The sequence below is a fragment of the Rhinolophus sinicus genome, chromosome 17 (assembly GCF_057876585.1).
Source record: "Rhinolophus sinicus isolate RSI-liver-muscle chromosome 17, RSI-T2T, whole genome shotgun sequence".
Lineage (NCBI taxonomy): Eukaryota > Metazoa > Chordata > Mammalia > Chiroptera > Rhinolophidae > Rhinolophus > Rhinolophus sinicus.
Window position 1 is genome coordinate 9906447 of NC_142517.1, and position 18771 is coordinate 9925217.

Sequence of the window (18771 nt, forward strand, 5' to 3'; positions counted from 1 at the left end):
TAAATAGTTACCTTTTAAATGAAAAAAAGAAAACAAACATCTTTTATATTTACCTATTTATATATCTATTTAAAAACAGATCACATTTTTTCCTGTTTCTGTGAAGGTCTAGTAATTTTTTACTATATACTGGACATTGTGGGTGGTACATTATAGACACTCTGGATTCAGTTATCTTCATCTAAAGAGTGTTACTTTTGGTTCTGGTTTCTAGGGGTCAGGAATTTGGAAAGGACACAGCCAGGATGATGTATCTCTGCTCTGTACATATGTGGCCTCACCAGGGAAACCTTAACGTCTGGGGATAACACTGCAGCTGGAATAGCAATCAACTGGCATTGTCTACTCACACATCTGGCAGATGATGCTAGCAGCTGGCTGGGACCTCACCTGGAACTGTGGGCCAGAATACCTGTAACAGGGTCTCCTTGAAGCATTGTGGCCTCGGGTTTTTTACACAGCAACTCAGGACTCTAGTATTAGTGTTCCAGAGAAGCAACTACAAGCTTCATTGCTTTTTATGACTTAGTCTCAGAAGTTGTATAGCAGAGGTTACATAGCATCCTTTTTCTACTTTCTAGGTCAACCAGTCTTTATTGTTGGCCCAAATTCAAGGGGAAGGACATAAATGCACCTCTCAGAATTTGCAGACATGTTTCAAAACCACCATGCTCATTTAGGAACTAGTAAGCTCCCTGTCGTGTCCTAATGTCCTTTGTACATCTTGTTAGATATTCATTGAAATATTGAATTTTTCTTCTTAACTATAGTAGATTTGGACCTAAAGTAAATTTGTGTTTAAAGCTTTAAAAAAGGAGGATGTCACTTCTTAAAAACATTTCCTTAGATTGATTTTTTTTTTTGGTCTTTTCATTTCTAGAACACAGTATTTAATGAAAAATCCATGCTTAAGGGGTGAAAATGGCAGGCTTCCTAGATAATTTCCGTTGGCCAGAATGTGAATGTATTGACTGGAGTGAGAGAAGAAATGCCGTGGCTTCTGTGGTAGCAGGTATATTGGTAAGTGAAAAAGCCTGGTTGGTGACATTTATGCCTCATCTTTTTCCCTGAAAATTAATGCTGAGTCCTTTTGAACTGTGAATATCCATTTAGAGCTATTTATTTCACTGGTTATTTTGTATAGATAATTTTAAGAATTCTAGTTACTGTTACTGAACAAAAACAAGGTAGAGCTTGGATTCATTTGACTATAAATTTGCTAAACTTAATATCTTTTCTTCAGTTCCAGTGATAACACAATTATTATAGGAAGTAACATTTTGAAGTTCATGATACAATATGTGTAAGTCCTTTAAGATCCTTAGAGGCTCAGAATTTGATGTAACTAAATATTATTGTTGTGACTCATTAAAATTCAGGCTGTGTAGACAGCAGTAATGACCTTAGGTTGCACTAGAACTGATGCCCTGCAGTGCTAGCGAAGAGATGCCACCTCCATTTCCCCAGGTCTGGGAAAGTGAGAGGAAGAAATTTGTGGAGAAAACTGAAGATGTTGAATACCTTTGTATGTGCTTTTGGTAATTCATTGTCTTCTTAATTCTTTTGACCATTGCTTCATTTTCTTCCCAAATATTTTTTCTTTTCTTAATATTTTATTATTAAAAATGTCCATCATATAAACAAAAATAGGGAAAGTGGTAAAAGAGTCTCTCCCCCTCTTGCCCCATGTACTTAAAAAAAAAAAAAAAATCAAATCATGACTAATCTTGCTTTAGCACTCCATCAACCACTCTGCCCCCACTGCCTTTTTTGAAGCAAATTTCAGTAGCTATTACATTTTAAAAATTCATCTCTTTTAGTATGTGGCTTTATACTTGAAGTCCAATAGAAAAAAATAAAGCAGAGCAGAAACTAAAGATAATTGTGGAGCAGTCCTCTTAGATGATGTTTCTAAGTTTTCCTTGTTCTTTATGGTCATCTCAGCTGCACTTAATTTGTCTGTGAAATTCTTTAGCAACTTGTCCAATTTAAGTTGATTCAGCTTATTTTACATAGAAACATTACATTTTACAAACTCATGTTCAGTCAGTTATATAGTTTTTAATCAAATTACAGAATTAATACCGTAGCAGATTTAAACAGTTTTGGAGACATGACAGCTGACTCTTGGTAAGTGTACAGCTCATTTGTGGAAGCAGAAATGCATGGGCATGTTGAAAAGGAGTGTTCTTTAGAGTGAATGAAACACGTCATGTAATCAGAGAGCTGGTTATTTGGAAGTTAGTAAAGAGAGCTTCAGTTGCATATATTATTATGGTGGATGAAAGAAGCAGAGAATTGATTTCCACATAATTTTTCATCTTGCATTGAGAGGAGAACTTTAGAGTGATTAGATTCACTCATGTGCTGTAAAGAATAAGTAAACAAGGATTCTTACTTTTTTATATTTCAATACTGAAAATTCAAAGTAAAAATATTTTGTGTTTCACTTATATGGTCTATAGAAAAAGAGGAATGTGAAAGAGCAGGTATGATGCTAATTCAAAGTATTAGTGTTATTTTAATGACTTGGGCCCTTTCTCAAGTTCTTCACAGGTTGGTGGATAATGATTGATGCAGCCGTGGTATATCCTAAGCCAGAGCAGCTGAACCACGCTTTTCACACATGTGGTGTATTTTCCACATTGGCTTTCTTCATGTAAGTGTGAAGGAAATTCTCAGTTCAAGATTATTTTTCTAAAAATATTTTTTCCTTAAAGTTTAATGCTATCTGCTATTGGAATAAATTTTTAATTTAATTAATGGATTCTTTTTTAACATGATAAATAAACCCACAAACAAACAAATCCCCATTTTATTAAGATTTTTTAAAATCAAGAATTAGTGTTGAATTAATCACATGTTTTCTTAGCTAGCATCTGTAAAGATTGTCATGTGATTTTTCTCCTTATATTTGTTAAACCGGTCAGTTACCCTGTTTTATCCATTCCAAGATTGTTTTTTATATTTTAACGTCTCTGAATATCAGGTGCTTTTTTTAGTCAGTGCAATCTTATAATTATCGTTGATAACATATTTTTCTTTCTTGGCAAGTTAAAAAATAATGGTGCCTCTTAAAAATCAGTGGCATCTTATATTTAATGAAATGTTACATTTCTAAATTTTTTAAGCAGTGAATCATCCTTAAGTATTATAATACACTCAACTTTTTCCAAGGAGTATTATTTTTTTTAAATGTGTTGCTTGACTGTGTTTTTTAGTATTTGGAAGGAAGGGTGGGATTGGTCTTAAATGAGAAAGAAATGGCTTCTTTTTAATTAAATCATTTTCAAGTTTATTCGTTATCTCACTTCATAAAAGAGTTTGAAAGCTTTTCATGGATGTCTTTTAATTAAAAATGTGTTAAACAATAAGATTATATAATTCCCTTATACTGGCAGGAATTTTTTAAAAGTTTAAATTGTAGAAGATGTAACTACTTGTATGCATTCTAAGTAGTTGCTAAGAAAAGGCAATTCCTGCTGTAGATGCACCTTTCTCTAACAAAAATAGAAAGAAGCTGAATAAAGTGGGCCTATTTATTATACGTAGATCAAATGTTGTCTGAATTTGAGAAATGGATCAGAGAAAATCACTTGACTTTTAACACAAAGACAAACTGTTAAACTCTTGATTGTAATGAGAACCTTAAAATGGGAAAACACACACTGAGTCATTCATGTGTAAATGTAAAATAGGCAAAGAAATCAGAAAAATGGCCCCTCTTTCATAATTTCTGGAGAAAACTAATAGTAATTTCTTAAAATTGAGTGTTTTCTGGGTGTACTTTAGAAAGATAAGACTAATGTAACATTTATATCCACTGGGACATTAAATTAAAAGGTATGTTCAGTTATTCAGACATTGACTTTAGTTAGGAAATGTTCCCTTCTAAATAAGTAAATACCTGTAAACATTTCAGCATCACGAAAGCTTATTAGATGATTTTGTATTGTTCTAGGATAAATGCTGTGTCCAATGCTCAGGTGAGAGGTGACAGCTACGAAAGCGGCTGTTTAGGAAGAACAGGTAAAGGCATTTGAGTTGTTCCTGTTCGCTGATGAAAGAGGGATTCATGAGCAGGAAAAAACAAAGTCTCTAGTGAGTCTTTAGGACTGGTAATGATTAGTGGAATCTTTTTTTATTAACTTTCAAAAGTTTCAGAGTTAATAAAGCCTTAAGAAAGTTAAAGTTCTAGAAATTACTATTCTTGTCATGTTCTACTACCCATAGTATGTAGATAAAATGTTACTATTGAAAGTCAATGGATCTTGGACTTCCAGTGCTAACGATGGGTTATTCTTATCCCAAATGTTGACCGATGATATTACTTATGAGATGGTTGTTATGATTACTACCAGCAAAGTATGGACACATTAGGAAATCAAACCTAGGACTACAGCGTTTTCACGTTCAGTTCTGATCACCTGAGTAACCCCACACACACTGTTAACAAAACTGTTTTAGAAGCACATTCTGTTTGTTACATATAAATCATTTTTTTGGAGGTTGAATTCTTTTGAAGTGTCATCCAATAGTATTTTTCTTTTATTCAGGTTGTAACACATTCTGTTAGAATCCAGGAGTTTGTTTTCAGTGGAGTTTCCATGCTGTATGGAAAAAGCACCTATTTTCAACATTGAAGGACTAGGGAGGGTGATTTGTGGTTATGGCCAGAAATTTGGAGAAGGTGGGAAAGGAATTTTGAAGGATGGTTAAGAATAATAGCAAATACTTGTAGAATACTTAGTGTGTGCTAGAGACTGTCCTGAATGCTTTACACTTAGTATTCACTTGTTTAATTGTCCTATGAGGTAAGTGCTCTTACTGTCCTCAGTTTTAGATGAAGGAACTAAGAGACAGGTTAAATAACTTGTCCAAAGACACAAAGCAGGTCGTGGAGCCAGGATTTGAACACCAACATTCTGGCTCCAGAGCCCATGCTGTTTGCCACCGTGCTATGCTTGTTTCTAATCCAGAACCATTTGGTATCTTTGTCTGGTGTAGTAATACATATTTATTTTTTTGTCAACTTGCTTAAGTATAATTTATATCAAATAAAATCCACCCATTTAACGTGTACAGTTTGATTAGTTTTCACAGATGTATACAGTTGTGTAGCTACCACTACAATCATGATCATTTCCATTACTCCAGAAAGTTCCCTCATACTCCTTTGTAATTAATGCCCTACCCCCCACTTCCTGGCCACCCCTGATCTGCTTTCTATCCCTGTAGTTTTGCCCTTTCTAGAATTTCATATAAGTGGTATCATAAAGTAAGTATAACATTTTATGCCAAATAAAGAAGCTGTGAAGAGTTTAGTTTTTTAAAATATATTTGTTTTAAGTGTATTTTTCCAGGACCCATCAGCTCCAAATCAAGTAGTTGTTTCAATCTAGTCGTGGAGGGCGCAGCTCACACTGGCCCATGTGGGAATCGAACTGGCAACCATGTTGTTAAGAGCACTGCACACTAACCAACTGAGCTAAGCGGCCGCCCCAAGAGCCTAGCTTTTTAAAAAAGAATTTTAATTAAATTTTTTGGTGGTGAGAACACTTAACATGAGATCTACTCTCTTAATAAATTTTTAAGTGCATAGTAAATTTTTAACTTCACGACAGGCACGGTGTTGTACAGCAGATCTGTAAGACGTACATTCATCTCGTATAGCTGAAACTTTATACCATTGGACAGCAACTGCCCGTTCCCCCTCTCCGGCCCTGGCAACCACTTTCCTACTCTCTGTTTCTATGAGTTTGACTATTTCAGATGCCTCATATAAGGAGAATTGTGCCTTAATAAAGAAGGAAATCTTGCCATATGCAACAACACTGGACCTGGAGGACATTATGCTGAGTGAAATAAGCCAGTTACAGGGGGATAAATTAACTATCTTTTCTACCTGATGCTTTAAATGCTGATGCAGAATTTATGACTTCACTTCCCTTGAGATCCTATAAGAATTGGAGGGGAGGGGGATAGTGACAAATGACAGACAAACCTAAGTTAAAAGTGCACTCTGTGTGTGTGTGCACGCACGCACGTGTGTGTACATGCGCATGTGTGTATGCACGTGCGTGCGCGCTCGCATATCTTATGCCTCAGCCACAGCAGGCGATATCAGGAATGGGGGAGAGTAAAGAATAAGAAAGCATGTATTAGCAAGTGAAAATGTTGTGCGTAGAACACACAATAATTTATTTGATTATTTTTCTTTAAAGAATATTCCAAAGACATTGCTGTGGATTGTGCTACTCTTAACTATTTTCTGTAGAAAATTTCATGGTAATTTACCAAAAGTTTTTTAGCTTAAAGGTAGAACTTGCCTTGGGTCTCTCTGGTTTCAAAGCCCATACTTTTTACCCTCACTGAGTTATGTATGACATTTTATTCCATTTACCTAGTTAAAATTTAGAATACAGTTTATATGTATTTCTATGTGGTGCATATAGTGCAAGTTCTATCTAGTGCTTCAAAAATGAAGGGCAGACTGTCTGTTAGGCACACTCAGGGGTTGCACCGTTCTGAGTAATGGCGTGATGCAAAGGGGACACATTGGTCCTTACTCATGTGCAGTGTCTCATTCCTGTGTGGTAATTGCTATTTGAAATACCTTTGCTGCTTCTCATAGAGCAATTACTTTGATAATACCATATATACAACAGGGTACATTTTCAGTTAGGGCTTAATTAATCAATTTAGTCAAATAATTACTTATGAAGCTTGCCTAGTGTATTCAGCTTTTAGATTCTGTAGCCACTAAAAGAAAGGTAACTTTCCCTTTTAGGTTTTTTTTTTTTTTTTAATCTTCGTTCAGGTAACTGTGACAGCAGGTGTGCGTAAATATGTGACTGTCTTTGATGTGCATGACATATATTAGGTTAACAGTGTTTCTAGTGTTCCTCATTCCTAAGGCACAGAGCTGCAGACATGGGCAAAACCATAAAGCCTCTTCTTCACACAGGTGCTCGGGTTTGGCTCTTCCTTGGTTTCATGTTGATGTTCGGGTCACTTATTGCTTCCATGTGGATTCTTTTTGGTGCATATGTTTCCCAAAGTAAGTATTCATTCCTCCTTTATTTCATATATATGGATTCAGATATGTCTTTCATATTTGCCTCAGTCTGTGAACTCCACCTGGAGTGGAATTTAGTTGAATTACTCAGTTAGCTTGAAGATACGACTCTGTGTGAAGGTACATAGTCGCTGAATAAAATTCCTTAGTGGGATCATTGATTGCAGTGGGATACCCTGGTTAGGAAATGCAAGCCACTGATACGACTGTGTAACTCGGCCATCCCTAGAGTTTCTGATTTCCTTCCTTACCCTGAGCAGCTAGGCTCTCTACTAGAGGCCCATTTACTGATGCTTGTAGTAGTAAAAGAAACCTGTACAGGCCTGCAGTTCTAAAATGCACAATTCTAAAATCCAAAGTGCTAAAAGTCATTTTTTCCATTAACAGTTTGGCAGCCGTACCTCACCTAAACTGATGTGGGGCTCATTATAGTCTTTATTCCATTTAATACATCTTCAGATGTTTTCTTGCAGGAATGTGGTTGTATCTGATTGTGGGATGCTGGTCCATACCTAGCTGGGTTTGCTATGTAATGTGTTATCATTCTTAAATCTGAAAAATTCTGAATTCCAAAATATACCTTGCCTCGTGGGTTTCAGATAAGAGGCTATGGACCACAATCTTTCCTTCCACTAATACTTCCTCTCTCTAACCTAAGTAGGTTTTCAGTCATAGATACAAGAGGAGCTTTTTAAGGGCAACACCGAAGGTGTGTGTAGTCTTCATGCAGAACCTGTTGATGCAGTGACGTGAGCTCTTCATACTCCATCCTGAGTTTTCTGGCTGTTCCAGGCACCAGAGCTTTTCATCCAGGATTGGGTTGAAAAGCAGGACCCAGTCTGAGCATGTGCCTCTGGAAGCATTGGAAGAACCCGTTTCATTGGCTGTCTCCCTTCCTTCCAAAGACAAGAGTCAGTTTCAGATAATAAATAGCTTATTCATCTTCTGACCCCTTTCTCTCTGGAATCTCTTTGTCACTCTGCGTAACTGTCACATCTCCCTGTCCTGACCCATAGCTGATCTTTTAATATTCTTGTTAGGAGCCCTTAAATCTCATACTTTGATCAATATTAGATCTTTGAGATACTTTTGTCTTTCACTTGGCACAGAATAAGTCAGTGCAAGAGGACGGTGGTGGACTAATGCTTAAATAATACTGCTCACCAAATATATCTAAAATGTGTTATTTTAGTTAATTAAAAATACTGATGGAGCACATAGTTCTAGTATGCAGCTTGTGTAAAGTGCTTTTTTAAAAACAGCTTTATTGCGATGAATTTGCATATCATGATTCCATTTTGAATGTACACTTCAATGTTTTTAGCAGAGTGTTGTGCTACCATCACCACAGTCCATTTTTAGGACTTTTTATCACCCCAAAAAAGAAATCCCTTACCCATGAGCATTCTCCTTCTCCACAAGCCCGAGGCAAACACTACCCAACTTTGCATCTCTATAGATTTGCCTATTTCATATAAGTGGAATCATATAGGAAGTGTGTTTTAAGCTCATTTTATCTCTGACTCTAAGAAGGATGGGCTGCTATTATTGATTTCCTTGGAAAGTCTGCATAGGTACTTGTATCAACTCGTGAAATTTTCCAGTTACTATTTATGAAAATAGGAATCAGTTATCCATCCTGAGAGGTGTGTAGAGAAGTATTCAGTTTATGAAGGTTGTGCATTCATTGATTGTATCTTAATCTTTAAAGAATTAGTGCATATCGAGTAATTTCTTGATTATGGACCTCATCTTCATATTTCTACAGCATTGCTCGTTAAATATATTTTTCTGTTTGTAAACTGAATATGCTTTTACTTCAGAGAGCATTTCTAACATATTTCAAATCTTTTACTGTACAGATTTGCTTGAACTATTAATCATACTAGCTAACATTTATGTAGCACTTTATGGGTCAGGTGCTATTCTAAGTGCTATATGTAGTCACACATTTCTGACACTCTGGGGGAGGTGCCCATTTTACAGAGATGGAAACTAAGGCATAATGAGGTTAAATAATTTGCCCGTAGTCATACACTTAGTCAGTAGTAGAGTTAAGATTCAAATCCAGGGATGTGGCTCAAACTTGGAGCTCTTATTAATCATGCTGCTATGTTGTTTCCTGTGATGTCAGAAAGTAAAAATTGAATGTTTCTTCATCCTATCCAGTAGTTTTAATCAACGTTTACAGTTTTATAAAAGTTAAATATTCACAAAAATTTAAGTAGTTTTCCTTTTCTCTGAAGATAGTAATATTAGGGTGGTGCAGAAATAATTCTGGTTTAAAAGGTTAAAAATATTGCAAAAACCGCAATTACTTTTTTTCCCCCAATTTTTTTTATTGGAGAATATTGGGGAACAATGTTTCTCCAGGGCCCAGCAGCTCCAAGTCATTGTCCTTCAATCTGGTTGTGGAGGGCGCAGCTCAGCTCCAAGTCCAGTTGCCGTTTTCAATCTTTAGTTGCAGGGGGCGCAGCCCACCATCCGTTGCAGGAATTGAACCTGTGACTTTGTTGTTAAGAGCTCATGGTCTAACCAACTGAGCCATCTGGCTGCCCCTCTGGAAGCTCAGCAGCAGCTCGTCTTCAATCTAGTTGTGGAGGGCGCAGCTCACTGACCCATGTGGGAGTTGAACCGGCAACCCTGTTGTCAGAGCTCATGCTCTAACCAGCTGAGCCATCCTGCTGCCCCAAACTGCAATTACTTTTGCACCAACGTAAATATTTCCTCTAGGAAAGATTCAATGAAAGAACATGACAATGAACTATAATAACCCTTTTTCTATCTGTCAGATTTGCACAATAAAACTCCTGAATTAATGAAAGAAAACAAATGAACAGACTAGGAAATCATCAGGAATTTAATTTGTATCTTTCTAACATTTTGTATTTATAAATTGGCCATTGGAAGTGAAGAAATGAGCTACTGCTTCCGCAACAGTTTTGATGCAGCAAGAACCATAACAATTACTTTAGACAAAAAGAAAACCCAAGTTCATTGTCTTTTATTCACTGTGAGACCAATCCTTTGTTTTGGGCAAGTGAGACTGGCATTTTCTTATTTCAATTTCATTATAGATTTCTTAGAGTTAAGGAATAAAGCAGTATTGTGTAGTATACAGAGCATGTCATTACGAATGGCGCAGAGACTTTGTTACTGCCAGTTCCCTTTTGTAATCTTCCGTTTTATTTTGTATGTGCAGATACTGATGTTTATCCAGGGCTAGCTGTGTTTTTTCAAAATGCACTTATATTTTTTAGGTAAGTTGCCTAATTTCTTAATCATACCTGGAACATTTACAGAAATGTCACCTTTCTTATAAGAGCAGAATACACAATGGAACATGTATAAATCCCTTTGATTAGTTACAGTCTAAGCCGGATGCTTTAGATGTGTTACCATTTAATTTCCATTTAATTGTTCCCATTTAATAGATGAGGAAGTGAGGCTCAGCATTGCCTTAAGGACACCCAGCTAATACATACAAAGCTGGTATTTGAACCCAGATTGCTATTTCCACAGTCTGTGTTTTGTTAAAATAACAACAAAAAATATCAGGTACCTTTATTTAAAAAAAAGAAAGAAATCAGAATTTATACAGACTATTCATGTCTTATACAAAAACTGGTAGGGGAATTGGGTTTTTGATTAAAACACTTTTGATTAAAAGTGTTTTTTAGGGGCTATCTTCTAAAAAGCCCCCAAATGAAGCCTATATCCTGTGAATGTCTTTTAATGTAAAGATACGTATTTTACGTATTTTTCCATTTGTAAAATTATACCTCCCACCCCACCCCAAATCATTAAGATCTAAGCCTTGAAGAATTTTGCTTTTGTCACTGGTTTGAAGCAATTTGATTATGATATTCTATGGTATAGTTTTCTCCATATTTCTTCTGCTTGGGATTCATTTATTGTCTTGGGTCTGTGGGTTTATAGTTTTCATCAAATTTGGAATCTTTTTAGCCATTATTTCTTTAAATACTTTTTCTGTCAACCTGCCCTCCTCGGATTCCAAATATATGTATATTAGGCTGCTTAAAGCCATCACATAGCCTACCAATGCTTCGTTTTTGTTTGTTTGTTTGTTTGTTTTTGTTTTCTCTCTGCTTCAGTTGGGATAGTTTCTATTGTATATTTGAATTCACTGATCTCTACTTCTGTAGTGTCTAGTCTACTATTCCTCCCATCCAATGTATTTTTCATTTCAGACATTATATTTTTATCTCTATTAGCTTGATTTGTGTCTTTTTAAAAAAATTTTTCACATCTCTCCTTAACATGTTCATGCTTTCCTCTACCTTCTTAAACATCTGAAGTGTGTTTATAACTATTTCAGGGTCCTTGTCTAATTGTGTCATTTCTGAGTCTGTTCCTGTTGATTATTTCTATTTTCTCTTTATTTGGGCCTTTTTTCCTTGTTTGCTTTGCATGCAGGTGGTAGGGGCTGGACTTTTGAGCATTTCTTTAAAATATTTTGAGCTTTGTTCTGGATGCAGTTAGGTCACTGTAAACAGTTTGATCCTTTTGAGTTTTGCTTTTAAGCTTTGTTAGGTTGGACCAGAGCAGCGTGAGTCTGCGACTGACTTGTCCCCCTTTCGAAGGCAACAGACTTCTGAGTATCCTTCCTGACGCTTCATGCGTTCCGGGATTTCCCACTGTGTTCAAGACGTTGTGAAGCCCTCTCAGCCCTGTGGCCGCTCTGGGAATTGTTCTTCCCTTTGGGTCTTTCCCTTTTCTTGGGTATTTTCTTCACATGCGTCTACCCCTTGATTAAAGACTCAAGGGGAACCCCCTACACATCTGAGCGCCCTTTCTCTGTGCCTCTCTGAACTCTGCCTGACAAACTCCAGCCGCTTTGGCCTCCCTGAACTCTCAACTCCATTTCCTCAACTCAGGGAGACCACTGGCTCTGCCTGGGCTCCCTCTTACTGCGTCATGGCCTGGACACTCGTGGCTTTGGAATACGTTGGACAGTTTTCTGCTGTCTTGTGATTGTATTTCTTGACATGTGACTGACAGCCTTCTAGGGGTACAGTAAATTTTCATGAAGACATCGTTTAGAGAGCACATTTAAATTCCCATCCAGCCGTTTGTAGTCGTAGGTGAATCCACATAAACGCCGGATGGACAGAAACCTTGTCTGTGTGTCTGAAAGCCTGTGCTCACGTGGGCAGTGAAGTGACTACTGCACCTGCTGTGTGCTCCGCCCGGAGGCCCACGTTGTCTGGCCAGCTGAGTGCGTCCTCTGTGCTGGGCCTGTTCTACGCACCAGAGTGCAGCTCCTACTCTCTGGCCACTCTTCCTGTTTCCTTTGCAAGCTGATGCTCCACCCCCGGCCACTAATTTTTGAAGGTTCTTAGGGCTCCATTCTAGGCACTCTCTTCTCTGCTCGTTCTTTCTCTCTGTCTAGCTGAGCTCCTCTGTGCTTAGGACGCCAGTGACTGCCGATATGCCGATGAGTCACAGAATCTTACCTCCACGTCGGAACTATGTACACAGATTCCTCCTTGTCCCCTCTTGGGTGACAGACGTTTCCAATCCAACACATCCAAAATGCCCGCAACTCAACTCATGGTTCCAGAGTATCCCATCTCTCTGGTCCTCTCCCTCTTTCCCCTTGTGCTTTGCTGAGATAATTCCTGCTCTTGTTTTAGATCTCAGTTCAGTCACCACTTCCGCAGGAAAACCTCTCTTACCAGGTCAGATCCTTCTATTTCACTTTCTTGGTACATTGCCTTTGAAGCATTGTTTTTTGTTTTTGGTTTTGGTTTTGCAGTTGGGATTTGTTGTCTCCCTCAGTAAACTCAGCTCTATTAGTGAGCACATTTGTCTCATTTTGACTCACAATCACATTCCAAGCATTTAGTCGGTACCCAGTGTGAGGTGTGATCAAACAATATGGTGAATGTTTAAGTAAAAAAATTATTACAGTAAAAGACTCATTGCCATTAATCCCCTCAAAATATTCCCCCTTGCTTTGGACATGCTTATCCCATCATTCTTGCCACTTTCTGAAGCAGTTCTGGAAGTCCTCTTTCATGAGCGTCTTTAGTTGCACTGTCACGGCTGCCTCGATGTTCTGAATCATTTTGACTTTGGGGAAGAGCCAGAAGTCACACAGTGCCAGAGCTGGTGAATAAGGTGGATGAGGACACACTGTCATATTTTTATTTGACAGAAACTGCCATATACCAGAAGCGATGTGTGGCATGCAGTGCTGTCATGATGGAGGATGAAACCATTTGCCCATTTCATGTTAATGCATTGTTTGTGATCCATGATTTACAGCACACTTTAAAACACACCTTCTCTCAACCGTAGCTCACACCGAAGTGATTGCACCAAACAAGTTGAAACTTGTCACACAGTGTTACTAAGGTTCAATGTGTTACTTCCTGTATTGAAGATCCCTGCCTTTCCGTTGGATGGCACTTGGCAGCAGCATTCACTGTATTTTTTTTTTAAATCATACCTGTACAATAATTAGTTGTTAAATGAACAGAAAATTGCAGGATGGTCCATTTTAAGATGCTTCGGTTATTGTAGCTTAGATATCTTAGAATGCCTGCCACTATGAGACATTCCCCTTTACCTTACGAGTTTCCTATCTAATAACTTTACAGGCTTTAAGAAAGGGTGTTTAATTAAGCTCAGATATCAAGGTCAGCAAACTGCTCTACAAAAAAGCAAATTTAGACCAACACCACCACAATCTTTAATTTAGAAATTGATACAAAGGGATCAGTGAAGTATCTGTCAAAGCATATTTAGAAAATGAATTTTCTGTTGCTTATTCCATGTATTTTTTCCTCACAATTTATTTTAATATTTTTGTAGCACTCTGATCTACAAATTTGGAAGAACTGAAGAACTATGGACCTGAGATCACTTCTTAAATCACATTTTTCTTGTGTTATATTCTATTTGTAGATAAGTTTTTATCTTTCAATATAGTTTACACATTGCCAAATGAAATAGATTGTACATTAAATGTTGTGTTTCTTTACACTTTTATGCTCTGAGTTTTGAAATAGTTTTATGAAATTTGTCCTTTTTTTAAATGAATAGATTGTTAACATGTACATAATATAAGACTATAGAGATGGGATGGTGAATATCAGTCTTTCATTCCTGAAGACTTAAAGCTTGATCTGTTTTCTGAGCCCCGGTTGTATCATCATGTCATTTTAGAGTTAACTGTATTGTTTCAGTATCTCTGATTTTTGAAGATGTACGAAAAATAGATCCATGTATCTGAAATAAGCACTGAGCCATTAAAAAGGGTATTTCAGCAAGTTGTAATTTATTTTGGCTTAAAAATGAGATTTTTTTAAAGGAAAAATGTTCTTGTGTATTAAAGAAGTGGACTTTTATATGAAGATTTTATAAATGTCTGATAGACTAGTTTGAAAGCCTCTTTTAAAAGCAATTCCTTTAACATGACTTTATTTGAGATGGGGTAATACACAATCAGATAAGCTCAGTTTTATATGGTTAATGTAAGAAGACTGTAAGGCAGCTAGCTCAGCAACATGCTTCTTATAAAAGCAGCTTAAATGGTCTGTCTACTGGGGTTCTCATTTGACAGCTTGCTATTATCTCACATTACAAAATTCAACATCAAGCAAGTTTGAGACAACTGCAGTTTAGAAGCACGAACGATGTAACAAAAGGTGGAATAATTAGTTTCCAGATAAAGCACTTCTTCCCAAAGGGAATTATTATGACCTGGTGAAAAATTAGGTATTTCATCCCCTTAGGTACCAACTGCAAGTCTCCTTTTGCTCCAGCTCTCAAGGTCGGGGTGAACTCTTCCTGCAAAATGTATCTCTTGAACCTGAAAGTTCATAGTGCTGTCAAAAACTTCATTTGCTGAATTCAAAACACTGTATTTGCACTGTGTATATTCCTACCAGAGATGTCAAATGGATATTTGAGTCTTTATTACTATTGTTGCTTTTGTTTGTAGACAGGTTTTATGTTGCACTTTTTTCCTCCAGAGGGATTTTATAGAGCCTTTTGTTGTAAGACAATAATATCAAGGGTATCATATGCAGCTTCTAATGCAAGCCTTATTTATCTTAACTTCTCTCCTCTCTGAGAGGATTTACTGTGCAGAGTATGAAGCAGTGGTGGAACACAGCGCTGTGCCTTTGTCTAGATACCATCTTGTTTAATTACTTCTTTCTTTGTTGTTTTTTCCTTTTAATGTTAGTAATACTTTGTTTTGCTTCCAACAAATTGTAAGACTAATTACTTGTTTCCAGTCTCTTGTAACCTATTGCAATAAATAATTACTTCTCACATGTTGTAACATCGTTGAATCTGTTTGAGAAAACGAACCATAAACATTGGTTTGCTGTTCATTTTTCAATTATTCAAGTGCACCCAATCAAAGAAGCCGTTGATCTTTGTAAAATAAGGAGTCTGGAGGCATGACCACTGTCTGACCCTTGAGCTGGACCGGGCCAGAATGGAGATTGCTTAGCACAACCCCGCTTAGAGTCTGTCTGATTGTAATCGATGTTCATTCTGACGTAAATCAACACCCCTCCCTGCCTCCTGCTATGCGCTGGTTCCTGGAACAGGCCGTTGTCCTGATCGGTTCAAGTGTGTAATCACGTACTAGTACCTGTGACTGCCCCCCTCCTTTACCCTACGTCATTCTTTGGTGCCTGCCAAGAGGTGTGTGGATCCATTTCATCCTGCAGCCACCCAAAATACTCCTCATATATAAGTTTCCCTTAAATAAACTCTTATTAATTACATTAGAGTGGCCAGCCTCTTTATTCCGTCTTTCCCTGCCCTCCGCTTATGGATGTAAATTTTCAGTCTCAGGGCTTTTCCCTGGGTCTGCATGCTCTAATAAGGAAAAATATTATAGTCAGATTTGTAAAATGCTAGTGTGAAGGCTAATGAAGGGCGTCTGAGAAGACCAACAGAAAATGGCTGTTTTTTCTATTTTTGACTCTGCCATGAATTTATTTAATTGTTAGCAAATCATTTCTTTTCTCTTTCCTCATTAAAAAAAGGAAGATAATCTTAGTATCCACTCTTATAGGTAATGTGAGTTAGAAAAGATACAGTCTTTTGTAATTATTTTTAAATATATGTGATTCCCTTAATATAAAGATCTCCATGTTACAGTTTCAATGGCAGAAGTGGGATTACTGGATCCTTCTTTGTCTAACCTTTGTTTTAAAGTCTATTTTGTCTGATATAAGTATTGCTACTTGAGCTTTTTTCTTTTTTTCTGTTTTTATGGAATACCTTTTTCCATCCCTTTCCATCTGTGTGTCTTTTCATCTGAAGTGAGTCTCCTGTAGTCAGACAGCATACACAGTCTGACAATTAAGTTTGTGAACTCATCCTAGAAAAAGTGCTACACACCTCATTGCTGAATATCACTATGGTCACCTTCAAAGTACTCCTGTTGGGAAGCTATACACCGACACCAATACCTAGTCCACCCTTCAAAGCAATTTGGAACTCTTTTTCTAGAATAGCTATCAGAGCTGTCATCGTATTACCCTTTATGACCTGAATGTCATCAAAATGTCTTTCAATATTTCCTTTATCCTCGGGTAAAAAAAGAAGTCATTGGGGGCCAGATCAGGTGAGTAGGGAGGGTGTTCCAATACAGTTATTTGTTTACTGGCTAAAAACTCCCTCACAGACAGTGCCATGTGAGCTGGTGCATTGTCGTGATGCAAGAGCCATAAATCATTGGCAAAAAGTTCAAGTCGTCTATCTTTTTTAATACAGCCTTTTCAGCACTTCCAAATAGTAAACTTGGTTAACTGTTTGTCCAGTTGGTACAAATTCATAATGAATAATCCTTCTGTATCAAAAACGGTTAGCAACATCTTTGCAACAAGTTCATGAATTTAATTGTCCAATCTCATATATAAGGGTCTTGTTTTCTTATCCATTCAGCCACCATATGTCTTTTTATTGGAGCATTTACTCCATTTACATTTAAAGTAATTGTTGACAGATATGTAGCTATTGCCACTTTATTATTCATAATTTTGATTTTTTCCCCCCATCTTAAAGGAGTCCCTGTAACATTCCTTGTAATACTTGTTTGGTGGTGATGAACTCCTTTAGCTTTTTCTTGTCTGGGAAGCTCTTTGTCTGTCCTTCGATTCTAAATGATAGCTTTGCTGGGTAGGGTAATATTGGTTGTAAGCCCTTGCTTTTCATCACTTTGAATATTTTGTGCCAATCCCTTTAGGCTGCAAAGTTTCTCTTGAGAAATCAGCTGACAGTCTTATGGGGGCTCCCTTGTAGGTAACTAACTGCTTTTCTCTTGCTACTTTTAAGATTCTCTCTTGTTTTTAAGCTTTAGCAATTAATTATGATGTGTCTTGCTGTGGGCCTCTTTGGATTAATCTTGTTTGGGACTCTCTGTGCTACCTGGACTTATATGTCTATGTCTTTCCCCAGGTTAGAGAAGTTTTCCATCATTATTTCTTCAAATAGGTTTTCAAGTTCTTGCTGTCTCTCTTCTCCTTCTGGTACCCCTATAATGCAAATGTTGGTATACTTGATGTTGTCCCAGAGGCCCCTTAAACTATCTTTGGTTTTATTTTTTGTTTGTTTTTAATTTTTTTATTTTTGTTGTTCTGATTGGGTGTTTTTGCTAATTTGAATCTCTGTTTCATCTAATCTGATGTTGATTCCCTCTAATGTATTCTTTATTTCAGGTATTCTTCATTTCTGACTGGTTATTTTTCATGTTTTCTAGCTCCATTTTTATGTTTCCTATCTCTTTGTTGAAGTTCTCACTGAAATCATTGAGCATCCTTATAACCAGTGTTTTGAACTCTGCATCTGGTAGATTACTTGTCTCCATTTTGTTTAGTTCTTTTTCTGGAACTTGGTTCTGTTCTTTAATTTGAGACATATTTCTTTGTCTCCCCATTTTGGCTGCCTCCCTGTGTTTGTTTCTATGTATTAGGTAGGGCTGCTATGTCTCCCAGTCTTAGTAGAGTGGCCTTATGTAGTAGGTGTCCTGTGGGGTCTAGTGGCGCAGTCTCCCTAGTCACCTGAGCCAGGTTCTTCACGTGTGTCTCTTGTGTGGGTTGTGTCTGCCCTCCTGTTGTAGTTGAACCTTGTTTGCTGTTTGTACATCAGTGGGAGGGATTGACTCTCAGGCTGATTGTCTGTGAGGACTGGCTGTGACTACAGTGGAGGAGCTTTTGTGCAGGGGCTGACCCTACAGTGCAGGGTTTGCTTTAGCAGGGCTGTTGTGCCTGCCCAGTCTGCACTTTGGGTGTGTCATTCTTGGAGGCAGCTAAGGTGATGTTCCTGATTGGCCTCAAGCTGGCCACCAGGTGTGCCGGCCCCAGGGTTTTCTGGGAGGGGCCCCACTACAGGCCAAGTTCAGCTGGTGCCTGTGCCCTGCCTGGGGTCATCTAGAATGAGCCACAAAGTAATCTGGGGATTGCTGCCACTCACACTGGGAGGTGTCTGGGAGAGGCCAATCTGTGAGCCACAGCCGGCTACCACTAGTGCCTGGCCAGAAAGAGGTACGGGGCATGCTGAGGCCAAATGCTGCTTGTTTAGAGTTTGTGAACCTTTGAGAGATTCTGGGAAAGTCCACAGCATGAGCCAAGACAGGCCGTTTGTATGGAAAAGCCACTGGGGGTGGCTTGGGTGGGCCTGCAAGTTGGGTGGGAGAGGGT

At 37.8% G+C, this 18771-nt stretch overlaps 1 protein-coding gene across 6 annotated transcripts in view; it reads left to right on the plus strand.

Annotated features, from left to right (window-relative positions):
• The window catches only part of TMEM50B (transmembrane protein 50B), a 30827-nt gene extending 14978 nt beyond the window's left edge, over window positions 1-15849 (plus strand). For 3 of the 6 annotated variants that reach the window (XM_074325876.2, XM_074325897.2, XM_074325907.2), the window contains 6 exons: window positions 881-1020; window positions 2547-2659; window positions 3962-4029; window positions 6968-7060; window positions 10281-10338; window positions 13919-15849. In XM_074325876.2, the coding sequence (XP_074181977.1) occupies window positions 922-1020; window positions 2547-2659; window positions 3962-4029; window positions 6968-7060; window positions 10281-10338; window positions 13919-13964 (477 nt within the window). In that variant the 5' untranslated portion in view covers window positions 881-921 and the 3' untranslated portion in view covers window positions 13965-15849. Of the gene's footprint in view, window positions 1-214; window positions 687-880; window positions 1021-2546; window positions 2660-3961; window positions 4030-6967; window positions 7061-10280; window positions 10339-13918 lie in introns of all 6 variants that reach the window. The other 3 variants (XM_019730215.3, XM_088793986.1, XM_074325895.2) reach the window with 2 other exon arrangements.
• The last annotated feature ends 2922 nt before the right edge of the window (window positions 15850-18771 follow it).